This window comes from Cheilinus undulatus, linkage group 17 (assembly GCF_018320785.1).
Source record: "Cheilinus undulatus linkage group 17, ASM1832078v1, whole genome shotgun sequence".
NCBI classification, from domain to species: domain Eukaryota; kingdom Metazoa; phylum Chordata; class Actinopteri; order Labriformes; family Labridae; genus Cheilinus; species Cheilinus undulatus.
Window position 1 is genome coordinate 34,649,726 of NC_054881.1, and position 24,537 is coordinate 34,674,262.

The following is a 24,537-nucleotide window of genomic DNA, read 5'->3' on the forward strand; positions in this document are numbered from 1 at the left end:
ATCAGGGACTTGAAATAAGCAAATCAAGACATCTTTAAACCACTGGTTGATACATGTTAATACAATACAAGGTGCAGCACTGGGCTGAAGACAAACCAAGCACACTCACTGTATGTTGCTGTTATTACATCAAACTTGGAGAGAAAAAAATACACATTTAACCAATTTACTGTGCTTAATTAAACAGCATGAGTGGGTGATATTCGATGAGTTACCCAGCTGCTTGTAATGCTAGAGCAGAATCTTTTAATGAGTGGAATCAGACTGAGATGGTTTAAGTTAGAATTACATAGCCCATATTTGTAATGCAACTGAAACACATAAAACTGACAAAAGAGGCCAGATAATTTTTTTGAGTGTCATGCAGTATCTTTTTCATATCTGTGCTGATTTTCACTGGAGGGTTAGTTTCATTCATTATTATTCTCTCAATGAGGAAGTTGATGAATGTTGAATTTTTGTCAGGGACTTCTTGCGTGCCTCTGCGTGAGTTGACGTTCATGCGGTAGCATGTGGAAGGAAACTTTCATGGCTGTTTCAGATCTCTCTACTTCATACTCGCTAGAGCTGGGAGGAAGAAAGAGAGAGATGGAGAGATAACGGGAATGGAGGGTGAAAGAAGGCTAACACAATCTTTAATGAGTTTCCTTAGCCCTCTTTTGACTGTTTCTGGGTCACGGTCCCCTGGCTGAGGATGTGGGTGGACTAAGGACTGTGGAGCAGCAAAAGAAGCGACTGAGCCAAGGTCTGCTGAGATAGGCATCTATACTTAAGAATCACCACCTTCATAAAGGCATACAGGATGAAAAGCTCCAGCATGTTTCAGAGGTTTTTTTCTTGAAGCCTGCAAAAGAATGAAACAAGTCGATCAGAACAGTTAATGGGCTTGTTCCAGCCTTTCATTTCCAGTACAAACTATGAAAGTTGCCAGTTACTCTCAGAGAGCAAAGGTTGCCTGAGTCTTTAAAACCTCTTCTCAATTAACAGCAGAGGAAGAGTGAAGGGAGTTGGATCTTTTGCTGATAAAGAAAAGGGTTTTTTAAACCTTTTTTAACTTAAAGATACTGATATCTTGGCTTAAGTATTAGCTGATAGATCAACAGCACTGATATGAAGAATATACATCACATTGGCTAAAAAGCATTGATTGCTACCATAGGTACAGTATCTGGATGGATGGATAGATGGATGGATGGATGAATAGATGGATGGATGGATGAATAGATGGATCGATGGACAGACCGATGGACAGACCGATGGATAGAATGAAGGATGCATAGGTGGATTGATGCATGGGTGGATGGATGCATGGATGGTTGCATAAATGGATTGATGAATGGATGGATGCATTTATGGATGCCCGGATCAATGGATGCATTAGTGGTTGAATGTATGGATGATAAATGGATGCATGCATGGATGGATGGATGGATGGATGGAGGATGGCTGGATAGATGCATTGATGTTGCATGGATGTATGGTTGGATGCATGCATGCATGGAGGGCTGGTTCCATGGATGAATGAACGGATGCATGGACGGATGGATGGATGGATAGAATGAAGGATACATGGTTGGACTGATGCATTGGTGGATGGTTGCTTGAATGGATTGATGCACGGATGGATGTATGTATTGAGGCCCAGATTGATGGATGGTTGAATGTATGGTTGAATGTATGGATGATGAATGGATGATGAATGCACGCATGGACTGTTGCATGGATGGGTGGATGATGCATAGATGGATGGATGGATGGAGGATGGTTGGATGGATGCATTGGTGGTGTTGCATGGATGGATGGATGCATGCATGCATGCATGAAGGACTGGTTCCATGGATGATGAATGGATGCATGGATGGATGGATCTATACATAGATGCCTAGATTTACGGATGCATTCTTACACTGTTGAATTTTGTCACATTTTTCTAATTTTATGAGATAATATATAGTACACTTATCCTATACTAATCAAAAGTGCCAGACTTTGGGGAAAAGTTTACTGAAATCCAGGCCACCCTGTGTACCTAATATTAAACCACTCTTAATCTAAAACTTTTTCAGTTCAAATGGTAACAGATTGAACCTGTTCTGAAATTGAATCTAAACCTAGCTGCTCTTCAACACTGATCATCAGTTTCTACATTGGTACTGGTATCTTTACTGGTACCCACATTTGTATCACTACTGTAGATGTATCTCTCCTGGTACCTTTATTGATATATCAGTATATCTGTATTTGTATTGATAGCTGTAGGTCTATCTCTATCTGTATTTGTATCTCAGTATCAGCATCTCTATCTGTATCACTTTTAAAGGCTTTCATAACAGCGCACACACAAACCCCTCTCCTTCCCACACAATGAGGATGACTTTGGTCATTTTCTGATTGGCTCCCCTCTACCCTTTCATTTCCTGGCAATCATCTTCAATCTGTGGCAGGTATGAAGGCAGAGATAACATTAGAGAGAGAGACATTGTGGGGAGATATCTGCTCTGCTGAGACATTATTTAGTGCTCCCGAAAGCATCCAGGAGGCAACCTCTGTCAGACAACAAGGCTCCGGCGTGTCCGCACAGGACGCCGAGGGAGGCGGGTAGATGGAAGGAAGGACATGGAAGAATTACTGATGGGCTGATAAACTCTTTTGTTATCCGAACAGTCTGTCCTCCTGTGCTATATGTTTCTGTCCATCTGCCCAGCTTCCATTTGGACGTCTCAATCTCTGTCTGTCTGGCTGAGTTACTGTTTCCCCTCGCTCCCTATCTTGCCGACTGTTTCCCACTGTATCTCGCTCTCCGTTACTCTGCCTTCTTTCTTTCACACTTGTGAATAATTGATGTCTACCGGTTCGATGGTAAGAATAGAACAGTTCTGGAGGTGACAAATGGGGTGGTGAATAGCTATGCTGTCTTCAAAGAGCTAGAAAGTTAGCCGTGCTCGCTTGTGGCTGTCTGTGCCTGTATATTTGTGATGTTTTGTGAGCATGTTTGTGTGAGCGAGCTCAGTTGTGTATGTGATTTAAGACAGGGAGATGAAAGGGAGTTGTAATTACAGGGAAGCATATCTGTCTACTGCAGAAGTATCCGAGGAATGGCACAAACTGGGCCAAAAGCCTGAGGTCATTAGATGTGCTGCATGTGTGTGTGCCTGCGTCTGTAAGCTTGTGAGTGTATGAGAGAGACAAAAGCAAAGAGAGAGAGAGAGATCAGCTTATAACTTCAGCTCCTCAGAGTCAACCTCTGAACTCTGCTTCTCATTATTTGGCTCTGCATCTCTCTCTCGTTTCTCAGCGGTAGCCGGCTGTGGTTAGACCGAGCAGGGCCCAGTTTCTCTAAATCCACGCAGCCTTATTGCCCGAGAGGAATCCCAGAATTTCCTGCGCTCTAAAATACACTTGTGTAAACATTCAAAAATATCAAATGATAGGGATTTCACTGTGTGCTGTGCAAACGGATAATCCCATGCAAAGACTGCGGTTATAATACACTGTCCCACTGTCTCTTGTCTGCTTTTCTTTCTCTCCCAACCCATCTGTTCTCTCTTTTTCTGGGCCTTCTTCTCATCTTTCTTTTCATCTCATCTTCATTCGCTCTGTTTCCCTCTTTCCACAGTGGATGATGACTTCATTGGGCTCGGTGAGCTGCCGGAAACATTCCCGTCGGACCCCCCAGAGCCGCTGCCTGTGTTTCTGATGGAGCCGGAGGAGGCCTACATAGTGAAGAACAAGCCGGTCAACCTATACTGCAAGGCCACTCCGGCCACCCAGATCTACTTCAAGTGCAACAGCGAGTGGGTTCATCAGAAGGAGCACACTGTGGAGGAGCGTGTGGATGAAAACTCTGGTCAGTACCCAATCACCAAAGCTCTTTTCTCCTAAATACTTGTCATACATATAGATTAAGATGAAACTCTTGGGTGCTTTACCTTTTTTTAATTTTATAAATCAATCATTGTCAGTGTAATTGGCTTTTTTGACAAAAAATGACGACATAAACTCTTCTTAATGTCAAAGTGAACACAGATTTTTACAAAATAATATCAATTAGATAAAAATATGTAATGTAAAATGAATAATTGCATAAATATTCTACCCTTTTAAGTCAGTTTTTGTAGATGCACCTTTGGCTGCAGCACTGAGTCTGTGTGGTTAGGTCTAAATCAGGCTTGCACATCTGGTCTCGGCAATTTGACTCCATTCTTCTTTGCAAAACTGCTCAAGCTCTGTCAGGTCACACCAGGATCGGGCATGAACAGCCAATTTCAAGTCCAGCAGCAAATTCTCTATTGGGTTGAGGTCTGGGCTTTGACTCAGCCACTCAGAACATCCACCTTGTTGTCTTTAAACCATTTTTGTGCAGCTTTCTCTGCATGCTTCAGGTCATTGTCTTGCTGGAAAATAAAATCTTCTCCTAAGCTGTAATTTTCTTGGAGACTGAGCAAGATTGCCTCCCAGATTTTCCCGAATTTTGCCACATGCATTTTATCCTCTACCTTTACAAGCCTTCCAGGGTCAGCTGCTGAGAAGCATCCCCACAGCAACCACCGTGCTTCACAATGGGGATGGTGTGTTTGTGGTGATGTGTAGTGTTTGGTGGCTTGTCTGATGGCTTGTCTGATGTCAGACAGCGCCATTTTGGGCTTATCAAACCAAAGATTTTTCTCCCAGCTACGGTGGCCCTGAGAGCTCACAGCACTGCAACTTAAGAAAACACATGCAAAAAGACAAAACACAAGCAAATTAAGAAAACATCTTCATCAATTTGACAACACATGCGCAGCATTTAGAAAACACGCTGCAAAGACCAACACAACACATTAGAAAAACGCGCTGCAAATAGACCACAACACATTAGAAAAACGCGCTGCAAATACACTGCAATACATTAGAAAAACGCGCTGCAAATAGATCGCAACACATTAGAAAAACGCGCTGCAAATACACTGCAACACATTAGAAAAACGCGCTGCAAATACACCGCAACACATTAGAAAAACGCGCTGCAAATACACTGCAACACATTAGAAAAACGCGCTGCAAATACACCGCAACACATTAGAAAAACGCGCTGCAAATACACCGCAACACAACAGAAGTGTTTCCAGAGGACACTTAAAAGTGATGCACACAAACATCTTCATCAATTTGACAACACATGCGCAGCATTTAGAAAACGCGCTGCAAAGACCAACACAACACATTAGAAAAACGCGCTGCAAATACACCGCAACACAACGGAAGTGTTTCCAGAGGACACTTAAAAGTGATGCACACGTTCGGACACGCTTATTGATGTTGTTGACCATAGATATGGATACGTAGATGACTCGTCCACAGCTATTAAACGTAGCCGCTCCGCATCTGCCGGTCCGCCATCTTGGAACTGGCGGGATTAGTGAACGCTCATTATAAACAAGCCCACTTCGCCTGTAATCCGCCCTACCTTGCTTAATCCTGAACCAATCTACATGAAATTTGTTTTGTTATAAAGATGAAAGCTTGAACATCATACTGATTACTTACTGGAGTTAAATCGAGGTACTTATTGTGGGTCTGCTCAACTTTAAATTAAAAATCCTATTATGTCTATGATGTGTACAGGGAACATGTGTAATTGAATATTTAGAATCTATAATAAGATAGTTTTTGTTTCCCCAAATCGATTTATATAGAAAATTTCTCTCCCTCTCATCTTGCAACTGGTCTTTAAACTAGGCAGGCATACACTGGGAGTCGTCACGCCCTTTCTCACCTGATGATTTTTGAGTTTGCAGTGCATATTAGCCATGTGAGGACACAACGGCCGATCTCGGCTTAATTACTCATGCAGGGGATGGATTTCTGACTTAAACACCCACAGAGCTAGCAGATTCCAGTAAAATTTTCTGAGCGGATCATCAGATGGGAGGCAGAGAGAGAGAGAGAGCTACATGAGGAAGACTAAAGTTTCAACAGGTAAAAGTCCCGACGAGTCACGTGATTTCTAATTTCTCATGATTTTCTTCTTTATGGTACAACAAAAAGTGGCAAAACAAAGAAGGAAAGAGCAAAGTTAAAGCTGAATGTTCCTGGCTTCTTTGATCATCTTTATGTTTTCTAAAAAGCCTAAATCAAACTGATACTCACACTGTCTGTACAGCGCGGTGCACACTGACTCTCTCTCTCTGCGGTGCATATAATAATGCTTATCGTTAAAATGAGAGAATTTTCCTGCATTTAAGTCAAATACCAGTCTTCTGATGACTGATTTATTGGTTTGTGGGACAGCAGAAAATGAAGGCAAATATATTTTTGGAGTGGGTGATAAGAACTGCGTGCTTTACTAACGCCAAAAAATTTTATATCACCTAGTTGTATATTTTAAGTATTGTATTTAATGACATTAAAATAACACTGAGTAAAAAAATAAATACTTAAAGCCAGGAGGTGCTTTCTGCCAGCAACATTAAAATGACCAATCTGGCTTTTAACATTCAGATGACGGTAAATACTACACCTAGTGAAAGATGCCACATTTCCTTCCAAAACAGCGGGTGCATTGTATTTTAAATAAGGTAAAAACTTTTAATAAATAACCTGGTCGGAAGTCCTGTACATATTTAAAGCCAGACCACCACCATCAGAGGGAGAAACCCATCGTATCTGTGGGCGTCAGCACAGGAAGTTGGCTTTTTCAATGCTGTCTGCCCATATAACTCTGTTGCACTCTCACTCTTTTGCCCTTGCCAAGATGGCGGCCCCAAAGACGTACCATCAGATAGCGAACGCATCATCTACATCTTGACATCTATGTTGTTGACGTGGATTTTGAGTTACAGTGGTGTTGGAAAATTAGATAAAAAGTGTTTTCGATTAATTTTAACATTGTGGTCGCATGATTCAGATATTAGCCTATTGCAGTGATCTGCTGTTAAACTATCGTTAGCCTTTTGCTTGTAATTAGCCTGCCAATTCTCATAACCTGATGAAATAATACACACGGTTAATTCACTGTGAAACCATAGACTGTATATAGTGTGAAACCATGTCAGCAAAACCCACTGGTAGTTTAACTTACTTGTCGCCTAATAAGGGTTCTTATAGTAACTATAGCCAGCTAACAGTGTGTTTCACACTATATACAGTCTATGGTTTCACGGTGAATTAACTGTGTGTATTATTTCATCAGGTTATGAGAATTGGCAGGCTAATTAAAAGCAAAAGGCTAACGATAGTTTAACAGCAGATCACTGCAATAGGCTAATATCTGAATCATACGATCACAATGTTAAAATTAATCAAAAACACTTACTTTTTATCTCATTTTCCAACACCACTGTGACTCAAAATCCGCGTCAACAACATCAACAAGCGTGTCTGAACGTGTGCATCACTTTTAAGTGTCCTCTGGAAACACTTCCGTTGTGTTGCGGTGTATTTGCAGTGCGTTTTTCTAATGTGTTGTGTTGGTCTTTGCAGCACGTTTTCTGAATGCTGCGCATGTGTTGTCAAATTGATGAAGATGTTTGTGTGCATCACTTTTAAGTGTCCTCTGGAAACACTTCCGTTGTGTTGCGGTGTATTTGCAGTGCGTTTTTCTAATGTGTTGTGTTGGTCTTTGCAGCACGTTTTCTGAATGCTGCGCATGTGTTGTCAAATTGATGAAGATGTTTGTGTGCATCACTTTTAAGTGTCCTCTGGAAACACTTTCGTTGTGTTGCGGTGTATTTGCAGCGCGTTTTTCTAAATGCTGTGCATGTGTTGTCAAATTGATGAAGATGTTTTCTTAATTTGCTTGTGTTTTGTCTTTTTGCATGTGTTTTCTTAAGTTGCAGTGCTGTGAGCTCTCAGGGTCACCGTACCCAGCTGACCATGAAGTCTCATTTCCTTTTGTGCAAACTCTAGTCAAGATTTTCCATATTCCTTCAAATTCTTGATGGTGGATTCAATTGAACTCTGGGGGGATGTTCAGTGCCTTGGACATATTTTTTTGTATCCATTCCCCAATTTACTTTTCAACAACCTTTACTCTGAGTTTGTTGAAATGTTTCTTTGTCTTTGTGGTGTAATGGTAGCCAGGAATACTGATTAACCAGTGACTGGACCTTCCAGACACAGGTGTCTTCATACTACAATCACTTGAGACACATTCACTGTAATCAGGTCATCCCATTTCACTGACTGTGAAGCTTTTAGCACCAATTGGCTGTAGTTCTGCTGAATTAAGTCACTCATCCAAGATTTCTGCAACCACTTATTTTATCTCACATATTTTTGTTTGACTAACATTACTATGTAGAAATCTGTTTCCACTTTGACATTAAAGATTTTTTGTCAAAATGGCAAATTGTATTCCCCATAATTCAATAATAAAATCAATAAAATGGTGAAACATCCAAAGGGTCAAAACGTTTTTATAGGTGCTTGAGCGGCCTTTGTGCCTGATTCCCTTCTGACAGTCAAAATTTTTTAATGTTTCTCAGGATTATTCACCCAATTTTTCTGTTATGTAACATTTGTTACTCATGATCCAATGTGCTTAAAATAAAACCATGACTGCACCAATTTCAAATCAGTCATGCTAAATATTTTGGAATTGGATATCGTATTTTGTGTAGGGGAACCCTGAGAGCAGCCAGGCATTCCCTCTCTGGATTGTCACATGGATTCGAGATCCAATACGGATGAAGCTGATGATAACCCCAGTGAATTAATTTTGATTTATCTTTAGCTCATGCAGTAAGATGTACAACCCATGTTTTACTGTCTTCCCAACTGCATTTATAGCTTTCTTCATGTATGTAGTTAAAATAATCTGTTAACTATGATTGCCAAGTCTTCCTGTCCGTTGTCTGCCGTCTTTGTTTACTCCATTTGCAAGATTTCAGGTTTTTCATTGCTGTTTCCACACTATAAGAACAAAACTGTTCTATCTGTTATTATTAGACTTGCTGCACTCTGGACCAGGGCTTAAAATGAAGCATCTGTGTCTCCTTAAATTATTGTTAAAAAATTTCTGTCCACATGTTTGTATGCATCTTAATTTAATGCATTTGTCTTTTCATTTCTTTGATGATTTGACATGAAACAAAAAACAGCCTATAATAGTGACTTACTTAAATGATCAATTTTACAGCCTATTTTAGCAGATCTACTCCAGCTTAATCGTTTATTAGAAACATCAAAGGCATTCGGACACAAAGCATTAGTGCATGATATGCACACTGCTATTTTTCATTTAGCAGTCTCAAAACAGTCTGTAAATATTTTTTATGTATGCTTTTGGCCATAGTTGATAGAAATTATTGGATTATTATTCTCACTTCTATTTTAGTGGGAATAATGAGTCTGCATCTTTAATGATGTGCAGTTGATGAAGGGTTGGGGCCAACTGGGACTGCAGTGATATTTTATTCAAATACTTGTATTTTGGAGTGTTTCTGAGGGAATTTGTGGCCATCCATTCATCCATTCCATCATTTCTAATCAAACTCATCAAACCATGTCTTTACTGCCCTTGCTTTGTGCACTGGGGCGTAGTCATGTTGGAATAGAAAAGGGCCATCCCCGAACTGTTGCCACAAAGTTCGAAGCAAAACATTGTCCAAAATGTCTTGGTATGCTGAAGTATTAACTTTGGCCTTCTCTGGAGATAAGGGACACAGCCCAAACCCTGAAAAACAGCCCGGTGCCATTCTCCCTCCTCCACCAAACTTCACAGTTGGCACCATGCTGTAGGACAGGTTACTTTCTCCCAGTATCCACCAAACACAGTCTCACCCATCTGACTGACATAGACCAGCAGGGCTCTGGTTCCCAAACCTAATTTTGAACTGGCTGGTGCATTCAAACTAGATAAAAGTTGGTTCAGAACCTGAAAAATTGGTCCTAGCTGGAACCAAAAAATTGTAGGTTTTTCCTCACGAATCGTGACATCATCAGTGGGTGTGTCATAGTCTAGATTGTGAAGATGAGTGGAAAATGGTGAAAAAGTGCTTTACTGAGGAGACAAAAAGTTTGGTTGTGATCAACCTTGACTAAATTTCAGATGAAGCTGGAGAGTTGTGCAAGGTCATATATCGAACTTGCAGAAGAGATGGCGAAGGCTGGGTTCACCCAAATGCCAAACCAAATGATTAATAAACTCAAGAAACTAAAGAAGGAATACCGGCACAGCAAGAAAGACTTGGGCAAAAGTGGAGCTGGACATGGTGCTACATGTCAATCATGTTCTCCCACTTTGGTTCCACTTTAACTGGTATGAGCATGGGTTGGCTCACCATATAAGAACCAAGGTTCTGAGATTTCAGAATGGAGACAGAACCAGAACCATGTCTGTCTGAAAGCACCAACAGAGAAGCCTGACTGATCACTCCACAGAACACGTTTCCATTGCTACACAGTTCAGTGTCAGTGTGCTTTACACCAGTGCTTCTCAACTGGTGGGTCAGGACCCAAAAGTTGGTCGTGGAGCAGTTTTTAGTGGGTCATGACTAGGTGTCTGAAAATGTTGGACATGCATCTATATCTTTTATTTTCCCTTTGTATAAAATCTGTCAGTTTTGTCCCTTTTCTTTTTTATTTCAGGTGTTTTGTTGCAATTATTCTCCAAACTGCGACATATTCAATATACTAAACATGCGCTGTTGAAAACTTTTCCGAAACTTGGGTCGTTATCTGTCATAAGACAGAATGGTGGATCCTGAGGCTGGGCCAGTCGAGAACCACAGCTTTACAACACTTCATCCAACATTTGGCATTTGACTTGGTGATGTGAGGCTTGCATGCAACTGTTCGGCTATAGGGAAACCTATAGAGCTCCCACCGCAGAGTTTCTTTGCTTACATTAATGCCAGTGGAGGTTCAGAACTCTTCAGTTATGGCATCAGCAGAGCATTGGTGACTTGCACTATGTGTCTTAGCAGTCGTTGGCCCTGCTTCATGAGTTTGCATGGTATTCCGCTTTGTGGCTGAGTTGCTGCTGTTCCTAAATGCTTCCACTTTTTTGTAATATCACTCACAGTTGACTTTGGAATATCCAGCTGGGATGATATTTAATGAGCCATTTTATTGCAAAGGTGGCATCCATCACAGTACCACACTTTCAGTCACCGTGCTCCTCAGAACGACCCATTTAGCATATAGTGTATATGTAAGAACTAGTGTTGATAACAGAAAAAAACCCCTGCTTCCACAATTGGTTTGATTAGTTGCACAGTCTCTCTGCAGGAAACACTTGACTCAGAAAGTCTCAATGAGGAAATCTTTCCTCTTCTTTGGCGTTCCAGCACCATCCATTCTGTGCTGTGTGTACTTTTGTGGTGTGTAGGTGTACGTTCGTGTGCGTGTTTGTACCATCTAGAAGAAGTAAAGGCAGCCGAGCTCCAACAGGGTTGTTTTTTCAACAGAATTCAGCCCCCAAAGGCACCACAGCCATTACACACAAACAGCCCTGCACTGATTGGCTGCATTCAGCAGCTGTATTGGAAATTGAGTTCTTTCTGTCGCCCACAGGTACCAATCACATCACATTTACCCTTTTCATCCCACTGTTATGCCTCACAAATGTCTGCATGTCACACACTGACACACCGGCAGCAGCTACCTCACTTTAACATGAATGCTCAGGTATGTAAGCTGCAGTTTGGATCACAAAAGGAGCTTCACAAGTGCATTTTTTTTATGAAAACACAGGAAAAGTACAAAAATGGACACAAAAAGAGTGCTGCTGCCAGTACAAAAATAAAAGAAATATTGAAAAAGCAACCTGAATCTTGGCCTAGCTCCCTCCATTCTGACCTTATGTACTTTAAGAAGAATCCACACATGTGAAGATGCGTTTCATGCTTCTGATTATGACAAAGCAGAGGGCGGACGTAGCACTGGCTCTTAGCCTCTATGTCGGAAGGTTTTGCGCTGAAAGCATCAACACAGAAAACAACCCACACATCACACATGCACCCACTCACAGCAGCCGTATCCACAGGCTATTTACTGCACAGATATTCATTCATTTATGCCCCACACACACACACACACACACACACACACACATCACCAGCAGAGCCCAGGATAAGAGTGTGTGTCTTCTCTCTACCCACTCCATTGCTCTCTGATTTCCCCAGATTGACAGAAAAGGAGCACAGATAGAAACCGGCCAGCGTGGTCAATACAAACTGATAGTGTAGCCTGAAGAAATTGGATCATTCCCTCTCTGCGCCTGCTCCCTTAACCCCTGTGTTTCTTCTTCTTACTCTCATTCAGTCTCAGTTTCATGTTGGTTTGTGCTTTCATACTGATCATAATGCATAATGAGTTCAAACAGACTGAGAGGATAAAGGAAATCGGATGACTTTAATGTTCATGTAGGCTATACACTTCCCCTTGTGTCCCTTTTAAAGATTTATTTTGGGGCTTTTTTCTTTATTTAGACAAGGACTTGGACACGGTAGGAAATGAGGAGAGAGTGGAGAATGAAATGGGAAAGAAATGGACTCAAACCTGGCCCGCCCACTTGGAGGACTATAGCCTCTGTATATGGGGTGTGACCTGACCATCTAAAGCAATAACACCCCCTCCCTTTGTCTCTTTTCCCACATGTTGGACAATCAAATGTGATGACTAAGATGCCGTAACCTCATTTAAACAAGGCCGCCCATGAGGGGGAGAGCTCTCTGGGGCCAAGCCAAACTGGGGGCCCATGGAGGTCAGCAAAATCAAGGTCCATTGTAAAATCAAGCTGTGATAACCATATTTTAATTCATTTTTTTACCTGAAAAATAACCACTCTTATCAGAGCAACAAATATTTTCAGAATGTATTTACGCCTTAGTAGATTGTCTTCTTAAAAAGTAAACCCCCTTTCTAACAACAGGATTAAAATGGGTTGAAAATGGCAAAAATTGGTGGAAAAGGTGGTAAATGAGATTTTAATAGTAGGAGACTTTGGTTGAAAATGGCAAAAATGGGTTTAAAGTGGAAAAAATGGCAATGAGAAACAATGAAATGTGTTTAAAATTGTCAAAAATTGGTGAAAAGAGTAGTGGAAAGGGGTTGATAGTGACAAAATGGATAAACAGAGACAATAACAGGAGAAAATAGGCAAAAAAGGGCAGAAAAGTGGTGAAAAGGCTTTAAAAGTGACAAAAATAGCTTGAAGTAGCAGAAATTGGTGATACAGGTGGTAAAATTAGATTTTGAAATAGGGTGAAAAATGGTGAAATTGAATTTTTAATGGTAGAAATACAGGATAAAAAAGTGGCAAAAGTTGGGGAATAAAGAGACAAAAAAGGTGATAAAAGGGATTAGAATGTAGCAAAAATGAGTTAACAGAGGCAACAACAGGTAGAAAGTGGCAAGAGTTGGCAGAAAAAGGGGTGGAAAGGGTTTAAAAGTGACAAAAATTGCATAGAAGTTGCGGAAATTGGTGGTACAGAGTTGTAGAATGGGATTTTGAAAACATGGCATTAATGGGTGGAAAAAGGTGGTGAAATGGCATTTTAAGGGTAGAAAAAAAGGGTTAACAGAGGCAAAAATGGGTGGAAAAAAAGTGAATTAAAGGGGTTAGAATGTGTCAAAAGTTAGAACCAGAGGTGTCAAAAGTAGTCACATTGATTACTCAGGTAGAAGTATAGATACTCGGGTTTAAAAAGACTTCTGTAGAAGCTGAAGTATCAACTCAAGCTTTTTACCCAAGTAAAAGTGTAAAAGTACTGGTTTCAAAACTACTTAAAGTATAAAAGTAAAAGTAATGTAATGTAGCTTTGTGTGAGTGCTGACTCTGCAGGTGTTTGAACAGTTTTGATGCAGAGTTCTTTAACTTCACTGTTACTTTCTTGTCCTTTTGTGCAACGTGCATATCTCCATGCATTTGACGATGCCCTGAGATTTGTATTTAGCATTATTTTACAGTAACAATAGCTACTGCAAGCAGTAGCGTGTTACACCACTGTTACAGACAAATGTAATGTGATTACAGTAACAGTGTACATCACTAATTGCACAGTGGGGCCACATGGAGTGCATATTTTTTCAAGCAGTGGCACTAAACCTTTATAGAAGTTCATTTAGTGCATGCATCTGATTTCCCTTAAAGACTAGGGTGCCATAATTTTCTAAGGTGAGGGTAGTCATGATGGCAATGATAGAAAATTTGATTGTGTGCTATTTTTGAAAGAGAAAGGGTCAATTTCCATTTATTTGTTTATTTGTTAAAAGCAAAGTTGAGGAGGTGAGTTTAATGACTGCAAGCATGAAATCTCAGCCTGCATAAAATTGTTCCCAGCAAGAGAGGAGATTATAAACGAAGTGTGGAAAAACACAGAGCATGTCTTTATCAAATGGCCACCTCCACAGTGCTGATTTAGCTTCAATCACTCCTCCTGCTGTCATCTGAACATTGCATCATTTACCTCCCAGTGTTGAGAGCATGTTATATGATGTTGTGAGCAAAAGGAGCATTGATCTGAGCAAATGAGCATCAAATTAATTATAAGTAGACACCACTAGCAGGAGTAATATACACTAGAGACAGCTTGCCACTCTCTCTAAGGTATGAGGACGAGGATCAGACTGGAGTGCTCTTCATCTGGCCGGATAATCAGAGCACTTAGCCCCTACCCTCCTCCTTCAGGTCTCCTTCAATGACCAATGCATCCTCTTCTGCCTGACTGGGCTGATCAATAATGCTAGTCAGAGCTAATGCTAAAGAGCTAGGCTAGCTCACTTTAATGAGCACATTAATAATGAATCATCTCCAATGAGGGGCCATGCTTCAGCCAGCTATTAATGGGGCCGATTGTGGAATCATTTCTCTTCAGGCTAATGGCCACGTGGACGGGTGTGAAGTAGCCCCACAGTGCTGCTCCTGACACAGGACACACTTTCTTTATTTGCAACATGAGTGGGATCTGTGTAGTTGTTTGCATTGTAATGTTATACAGTGAGCTGCTATGAAGTCACTAGATGAGGTCAGCAGGCTCTTATCTTCTGCTAGAGTGATTCCTCTGATGTGTCCAAGAGCAACACGTAAGAGTTTAATCCAGCTTCAGTAAGACCTATGAAGTCACGACTGACTCTCATAGTGGACTTCTAGGGTGCCGTCATCGCCACTTTAGGCTGTCTTACAGTGCAGTGGGTTTATTCATACAGATGTAATATCCCGTCCTTAGAGTCTGGAGCACAAACCGAAAAAATTAACTCATCCAGCGCATGCTTTACACCCTCAGAGAATTTATATCTACTTATTGTTTCCAGTATTGATTTTTCCTCTGTGAGTCTGTATGTAATGTTCCCACATCAGTCTCTGACAAACTTGCAGCACACTTCACCTCACACTAACACATTGGCATGCAGTTCAGACAACCACAGACACACATGCGAGCGCACGATCAGGAGTAAATGCGCACACGCGGCTGTTAGTCTGCCTGTCGGCGCAGCGTGTAAATTTTACATGAGAGCTAAGCTTCTGTGTGGGATGTCACTGTGCTGGGTGTATGTGTGCAGGAACAAGGAAGCAGTAAGAATGCACTGAACCTGAAGTAAAATGGCATGTTCATGTTTTTTTTCACCACCCAGACTCTGCATTTTTTATTCAGTTGGAAATTCAGACACCCTTTGTGTAAACTTACTTCAACTGCAGAAGAGATTCTGAACTCTGTGTAGTCATGGCTGCCCAGACAAGAAAAAAAGTGGTTGTAATTAAACACAAAGAAAAATGAGACAAAGTTATGCCACGCTTCTTCAGTCTTATGTGGGCAAAATTTTTTATCTGAAATGAGGCTACAGAAGTGAATCAATAAAAGTTTAATCTTTTTAGAACTCCAACATCTTTTCAGTGTCTTTTATCTGTAGATAAGCAGCTAGTGAATCATCATTTAAGGATTAGGTAACCTGTCGAAGAAACATGATGAGTCATTTATTTGTGACAAAGATGTCACATCAACAGCACATACAGTGCTTACAAAAAGAATTCTCCACCTTGGATGTTATGCCTTTTTATTGATTTTAAAAATCCACCATGGTGAAGATAATTTGGCTTTTTTGACAACAAAAATCTGTTTAATGTGCCTTGTAAATTTTTTTGTATTTTCAATAACATTTTCCCTGAGTTGCTTTGAGTGTTCTCTTGTCTTCATGGTGTAATAGCAGCCAGGAAAACTGATTCTTAATGATGGTTTTAAAGGAACTGTTTAGTGATTTTTTTCGTATCCATCCCCTGACCCATACTTTTCATTAACCTATTTCCTGAGTTGCTTGGAGTGTTCTTTTGTCTTCAAGGTGTAATGGTAGCAAGGAATGCTGATTCACCAGCACATGCCAGACCTTCCAGACACAGGTGTCTTTATACTACAGTCACTTTAAACACATTCACTGCACTCAGGTGATCTTCATTTACTAATTGTGAGACTGCTAGCACTAACTGGCTGGACATCTGTTGAATTAGATCAGTCACTCTAAAGGGGGTGAATATTTATGCTGTCACTTACTCTGCCTCACATATTTTTATTTTACATTACTTTGTAGAAACCGGTTTTCACTTTGACATTAAAGAGTCTTTTTTTATTGTTGAAAAGCCAAATTATATTAACCATGATTGTAAAATCAATAAAAGGGTAAAACATCCAAGGCGTGAAAACTTGTTATTGGTACTGTACTAGCTTCAAGGTAAGCTAGTTAGAAACCAAGCAAAAAGGGGTTTGAAAACATTTAATAGGCTATGTATTGTAAATATAACTGTAACAATACCTGTAGTCATTGGGGTACAAGCAGCTAGCATAGTTTCACAGTTAGCATAAAACACAGCTGCAGCTAATCAAACCATAACAAGGTAGGCTAGCTTGATTAAGACACTTGTCTGTGTAACAGTCAGTGAATAAGTTAGTGTCATTAGCTGCAATTTTTTTCAGAAAATTGAAAAGTAGCATGCTATGGTTAAGCTAATCTTTAGAGAGAACTGTGGGCCACCTTCTTAGTAGCTGAAATCCTCTGGTGGTGTAAGTAATGCTTAATATTTTGTAAACATTAACCTTTGACAGCTAGCTTTGTTAACCAGCTTATGTTAAGCCCAGCACATGCAGCTTTACAAATCTGTGAAAACTTCTTTGTGCTGTGAGAAATTTAAGGTTGTCTTAAGCTGTCTTCCTCCAATGGTTTTTAGAGTCTTCTTACACAAAAATTAAATTTAGGTTGCTACCTGGGAAATTCTACTTGTTAGCTAGGTGTTTCATTTTGGTTAGCCAACTTACTAAAACTTCAAGATGTTTTTGAGTAGTTTAACATATTTATATTGTAGTTTTCCCTTTTTTTTAAAAAATAACTGCTGTATCAATTCTCAGCTGCCATTTACTTTAATTTGAATACTTGAAGTATTAGCACTTTGTCTAAGTGGGCCCTACTCACTGAGTAATTTTATAGTAGCAAGGGTGATTATCTAGTTATTTCTCAAGAACAAGGTGGTAATTTCCTTCTTTGTAGTTAGTTAACATTTTACCAAGTAATAACTCAGAAATATGGTAATATCAAGACAGTGTGTATCTAGTAATAATGTACTGACTATTAAGTAATTCCTTGCGATGCTGTGGCAGATCTCTGGTAATTAGGTGGTATTTTACTCTAACCCTGACCTTCTTACCCTAATGCGTATAATATTGTGGCAATTCTCTGGTAATGAGATAATATTTAACCCTAAAGCTAACCCCCTGAAGAAGGTTCCTGGTTCGCTTCCCAGTCAGGGCCTTTGTTTGCAGAGTTTGCATGTTCCCCGTGTGCATGTGTTTGTTCTCTCCGGGTACCCCAGCTTTCTCCCACCACCAAATGTTAGGTTAATTGGTGACTCTAAATTGACCATAGGTGTGAATTTGAGTGTGCCTGATTGTCCTTCTCTATATGTCAGCCCTGCAGTTGATTGGCGACCAGTCCAGGGTGTAGCTCTCCTTTTGCCCAATGACAAATGGGATAGGCTCCAGCCCCCCACGACCCCCAACTGGATAAGCGGTATAAAAAATGGATGGAATTCTCTGGTAATTAGGTGGTATTTTACCGTAACCCTAACCCTAACCCTCTAACCCTAACCCTTATACAATGTGATGATTCTATGGAAATTAGGTGGTATTTTACCCTAAACCTAACCCTTGTAACTTTTGTGGCAGTTCTCTAGTAATTAGCCAATATTTTACCCTCACTCTAAACCCTACCCCAGCCCCAACCCTAATCCCCTTACCCTTACCCTAACCCCCTAACCATAACCTTACCATTACCAGAGAATTGCCACAATAATACAAGGAAATACTTGATAATTAATATACTATTAGAAGGTAAATACTTCCTTGATTTTACCAAAATACTAAGATAGAACTTGGTAAAATGCCAACTAATTACAGACGAGTTACCAGTTTGTTCTTGAGAAATGACTAGATAATTACCACTATGGCCCACTAAATTAAAGTCTTTCCCATGTAGTATACCTTTAAATTTGTGTTAAGTCTAGAGTCATTACCCTCTGCTTTCTTTTTAAAATGGCAATGATGTAGCTGCCACTAAATTCAGAGTTTTGGGATGTGGTGAAGCAATAAGAAGATGTAGACATTCCTCATAAAAGTCATTGTTCAAAGTCAATTGACAATGGCTCATTTTTTAGCACACATTTTGACTGTGTTGTGGAAATGAAATGTCAAACCTTGAAACATTTGGTCAGTATTACTGGCAGACTTAAACAACGAGAATAGTTTTAACCTCCAAAAACTTTGAACTTGATAAATTAGTGTTACGACAAAACACTTCCAGTTTATGACATTCTGTCAGCCGACAATGAAAAGCAGCTACAAAGCAAGTTGTCACCAAAACTGGGAAATAAAAGAGCAGAGGAAAAAGCTGCCAGTTCTGACACATAGTGGTTTCAATGACAGGATCTGAACCTGTAGACAAAACAACATAAACTGTGAATGCAACATTCCTGGTGGTGATGCTTCAGGCTGTTGATGCTGTTGTAATGGTTTAGAGAATATTTCCTTGGCTCACAAAAAGCTGTTAAGTAGAATGGGAGCCATTTGAATGTTACAGTCCGCATTTGCATTATAGCTGTTAGGATATATGAGTTTGATGGTTTCACGGAGAAATGACAGTGGGCCTCACAAAAGACCAAATTTGAACGCAACAGTGCAGAACTTTGGGGATGAGGAGGGAACATGAATGTTCAGTGTAATATGTAGATATGTTGCACATGTGTTATAGAACTGTCAGCTCTGCCTCATTTCAGGGGTAGCGTCCTTTGAATGGCCCAGCCTTTGTAAAAAGCTTGAACAGCACTGCCCCTGTCACTAAGCAACCTGTCACTGTCACTAATCATGGTCAATATAATTTAGCTTTTTACAAAATTTTACAAAAAAATCTTTAATGTCAAGGTGAAAACATATATCTACAGTGATGTCAATTCAATAAAAATGTAATTATTCACCCTCTTTAAAGTGACGACCTACTTCAACAGAGGTCCAGCCAACTGGTGCTAGTAGTCTCTCAGTAAAATGGGGATCAACTGAGTGTAGTGAAAGTGTCTAAGGTGACTGTAGTATAAAAAATCTGTGCTTGGAAGGTCCTGTCACTGATTTTAGCAGTATTTCTGGCTACCATTACGTCATGAAGACAAAAGAACACTCCAAGCAACTCAGAGAAAAGGTTATTGAAAAGCATGAGTCAGGCACTGAACATCCCCGAAGTTCAGATAGATCCATCAAGAAAGAATATGGAAGGAATATAGCACGTGTAATTCTGCCTAGAACAGGCCGTCCTCACAAACTGAGTGACCACAAAAGAGGGAGATGAGTGAGAGAGGCCACCAAGACCAGTGGTGTGCGGGGGGCCAATTGCTGATCACAGTGGCCCAATTGCTGAAAAACGCACACTAAAGTGCCCTCTTGGGAGTCAAAGCACACGTTCAAGTGCCTTCTTGGGAGCCAAAACACGCTAAAGTGCCCTCTTGGGAATCCAAAACATGCTTAAGTGCCCTCTTGGGAGCCAAAACATGTGCTAAAGTGCCCTCTTTGGAGCAAAAACACACTAAAGTGCCCTCTAGGGAGCCAAAATGTGTGCTAAAGTGCCCTCTTGGGAGCCAAAACGTGTGCTAATGTGCCCTCTTGGGAGCTAAAACACACTGAACTGCCCTCTTGGGTGAAAAAACCACACTAAACTCCAGAAGACCATTAGGACCAAGAAATACTATGAAACATTACTGGTTCAATGACTTTTATGTTGGGCCTTTTTTTATCTAAATTGAGCCAGAACTATGTCTCACAGAACCAGTTTGGATTATCTGGTGTTAATATGGTGTTAAAATACACTAGAATACAGGAAATGGCATCTGCTTAATTGAAAATGTTATGGGGGAAGACCCCCAGACCCCTAGGGATTTATTTATTTATTTCCGTGAGATCTTCACAGTCCAACGTTGAATCTACACAGTTCTTGTAGATGCTGATCCTATCTACAAACTAACTTGAGTAGTCTGTCTAGTTAGTCTGTTTTAAGGCTAAATTATATGCCATTTGTATAACATATAAACATGTCTAAAGTGCCCTTGAAAACACGCCAAACTTAGTGCCTTCTTCAGTGGCGAGAACGCGTTGTATGTGCCCTTTTTTCTTTTTGCCCCTGCCCTTGAAAAAGTCTGTGCACGCCACTGACCAAGACTTCTATGACCACTGATGAGAGAGACTCTGCATACAACAAGTCTTGCTTGTGTTCTTTACCATTCAAAGCTTAATGGGGGAGTAGCAAAGAGAAAGCCACTGTTGAAGAAAACTCATGGAATTTTGACAAGAGGTCGCTAAAAGGCATGTGAGAGAAAGTTTTTTGGTCTGATGAGACCAAAATTGTGCTTTTTGGCCATCAGACAGGAAACCACTCCACACTCCACATCACCACAAACACATCTTCCCCACTGTAAAGCACTGTGGTGGCAGCATCATACTGTGGGGATGCTTCTTGGAAGATGGCCTTGGAAGGATTGTAAAGGTAGAGGATAAATGAATGTGGCAAAATATAGGAAAATCCTGTAGGAAAATCATATTCAATCTGCAAGAGAAGTATGGCTTAGGCGGTTTATTTTCCAGCAACACAATGACCCAAAGCACACAGAGAAACCTACACAGAAAAGGTCTAAAGACAACAAGGTGAATGTTTTGGAGTGGCCTAGTCAAAGCCCAGACCCAATAGACAATTTGTGGCTGGACTTGAAAAGGGTTGTTCAGAATGAAGTAAAATTGCTGTGTCTAGATGTGTAAGCCTGATTGAGACCTATCCACACAGACTCAGTGCTGTGATTGCAGCCAAAGGTGCATCTAATAAATACTGACTTGAAGGGGTGAATATTTAGACAGTGACTGATTTAATGTGATATATAATTTTATTGAAATGACATTACTTTGTGGAAATTTGTTTTCATTTTGCATTAAAGAGGGTTTTTATGTAAATTTGTTATGTCAGAGTAGCCAAATTTTATTGACCATGGTTGATTTATAAGATCAATAAAGGAGTAAAACATCCAAGGCAGTGAATGCATATGTTTCAAACTGCCTTCCTTAGTCGCTTCAGCATCTGCCAGCTCCTTTTATTTGGAGCGCTATGAACCTTGTGATATTTTGGTCCATGTAGGACATACAGATGCAACTGATGGTGCTTTTTTTGGCCGCGGTAATGCATAATCAGCCTTTAAATGTCCCTCTGAATGCAGGCCCTTAATATGACACATCTATTGTGTCTTTTTGGCCCATTTTAAATATAATTGCATGAAATATAATTTTGTTCACCTGGAACTATCAGAACTGGCCTAAGATATACATTATAAAGCGACTTTTACATTTCCTACTATATTCTTTTTCTACTCGAGAGCTCAATGGAAGAGGTAATTACCTAAAAATGCCTGATTTATGCAATTCGTGCTGTAATTTCGTCTCATGATTAGACCATTGTCCTAAGAAATATACCCTTTAATCTAAAAAAATGATGTATTGAAGCGGACAAAGGCATAAAATTGCATTGGAGGAATCTCTATCTTCAATGAATGCCTCTGCATCCTATAATCCATACATATATGCATGCACCCGATTGCTAACCTCTCATACATACACATGTGCTGGGCACGCACACACATTGTAGGAGCAGCGTAATCTGCTCTCGAGGGGCAGCTGTGGGTAGAGGCATTTGTTTTGGGGACGATTTGTTTGTTTGGGTCCTGGCACCCAGATGAGCAGTAATCAGAGGAGTTAGCAAACAGGATTGTGTTAGCCATGACGCTGAGAATCCTCCCCCACAGGGCTCAGGCCCAAACAGCTCAACGCTTTGGATGCAGAAATGGTGCCAGGCTAAGACACAGAAATACACAGTGCTGAAGAATGGGATGTGACTGATGTAAATTGTATGGATTTTTTTCTAACATTATTGATGTGTACCAGGTGAGACCATGCTGTCGTTTTCTCTCTTCTCTTTTCATATTTCTAATGCACTTCCTCTCGCACTTTCTTTCCTCCAGGTCTGGTGGTGCGGGAGGCCAGCATAGAGATCACACGCCAGCAGGTGGAGGAGCTGTTCGGCCCTGAGGATTTCTGGTGTCAATGTGTGGCCTGGAGCTCTGCTGGGACCACCAAGAGCCGCAAAGCTCACGTCCGCATCGCCTGTGAGTACCTCCTCCCTTAAACTCTCGCTTCATCTCCTCTCCAATCTTCCTCTCTAAACAAAATCCCAACTGCGTCTCCAGGGCCGACTTGTTTGTCATGACAGATTTATGGATTCTCGAGGAAAAGGGTTTGCTAACGTGGGACTCGAGTGTCCCTTTGAACTCGTTCTTGCAGAATGAGAATAAACCTGGAGATGCATAAGTGTATACACACTAGAGAGGCTGCGGCATGTTTATGCCAGCGTTCCCTCGTTTTTTCCTGTAGGTGGTCCTCATTTGTTCGCTGCCTCTGTGTTTGTCCGCCTACTGAAAAGCACAACACGCCAGTTTCCAAGTAATGAGAAACATTCTACTGCTTCTAAAGTTTCTGCTCATTTTAAACTGTTCCCAAAAGGATGTGCCAATCAAAACCACGACAAAATAATGAAACCCCAAAGGAAATGATGAGGAAAGTAACGGTATAGTTGTGACATCAAGGCTTTTGCGCATTACATAACGCAACACTTGTTGTCAAAATTGCACCTGAAGGGACTTCTTTTATAGTAACATTGCACTTTCAACTCCTGACAGTCATTTTAAAGCACCGTGAGTGACATTTCCCAGCCATTCTTGATTATTTCTGCTTTGACTTGTGGCAAACAGACAAAGGAAAGACACCCACTTGCATCAAATATATTGTTGGCACTGCTGGATATGGCTGTAAAAAGGGATATCACTTTCACTTCATGTTTGCGGCTCAGTGCCACTGTCGGAATAATTTCATCCCCACTGTATAACAGCAGTGCACAGAGGCTATTCCAACTGATCTACTCACTTTAAAAGCACTTAGCAGCCGTATACCTGTCCCTCTCCATTTTTATTTCACCTCGTTCCAGTTTCTGTCTCTGCCTCCATCTCTTTTTAACAGCTTCCTTCTGTTCTCTGCTCTGCTCCTCTTTGAGGATATCAAACACCACTAGCTCGTCTCATTACATCTTCTCTTACACCAGTCCGATGAATCAGAATCATGCCTCTCAGTCTCCCGCCGAGCCCCCAATCCCGCTGCTCCACCTCCCATAATCGCCCATGATGAGCAGCTTTCTAGCACGAACCCATCCCTCAAATCACAATGGACCCCCTCTTCCCCTTCCCATTAGCTTCTGCTGAATGAATTAGCTCCTCTGCAGGGCTTTCTCTCTCTCTTTCTACAGGCTCTAGATCCCGTTAGGCTAATGGAAAACTGGGCTTGTTTTTTTCCTGCTACCCTCCCATCGTCTAAACACACACAGTTTGTTTAGTCGATGATTTAGAGCCAGAGCTTGTGAGTAAAAAGGGTTGTTGTGAAGAAGAAGTGGCTTCCAGACGTGGAATAAAAGGCTGAAAGTCTTGTCGGAGTTGTATAGAGGCAAGCAAACATTCCCTGTGATTGCCTGTTCTTCTTGTGACCTTAGCAGAACTGCTTTGATTGGCTTTTATTTTGAAGGAGTGCCGCTTGCTTGCCAAAAAGACGGGCAGTAAAAGATTGTGCACAGAAGCAAATTAAATAAATGAATCAAAACAGCTGAATTGCCTTTCAAAAGGTTGTCAGAGGGTAGAATTTACTGGAAAATGATATTATTGTTGCTTGTGTGTAGTTAAAGTGCTGAAGTAGCTTAAAAAGTCCTACATTTTATTACCTGTGACCAAATGACTCAAACTTGATTGGCCAATCCTAATTTAAAGGAATGTTTTAATTTTCCTCTGGACTCTAATGATTTACTCAACAAGGAAGAAAACGGCCCTGAAGTGTAACATTAGTGTAATTCAGCGTGAAAAGTAGCCAAACATACCCACTTAAAGTAATGGCAGTCATATGTGTGTGTTTCTGAGGGCAAGCGGGGCTGGAAGAGTTTGTCTGCCGAGTTGGGAAT

The 24,537-nt window shown here is 40.7% G+C and overlaps 1 protein-coding gene across 3 annotated transcripts in view; it reads left to right on the top strand.

Annotated features, from left to right (window-relative positions):
* Positions 1–24,537, top strand: part of unc5c (unc-5 netrin receptor C) — a 212,734-nt gene that overhangs the window by 119,062 nt on the left and 69,135 nt on the right. For all 3 annotated transcript variants that reach the window (XM_041811639.1, XM_041811640.1, XM_041811641.1), the window contains exons 3-4: positions 3,617–3,847; positions 22,505–22,648. In XM_041811639.1, coding sequence (XP_041667573.1) covers positions 3,617–3,847; positions 22,505–22,648 — 375 coding nt within the window. The remainder of the gene's footprint in view (positions 1–3,616; positions 3,848–22,504; positions 22,649–24,537) is intronic.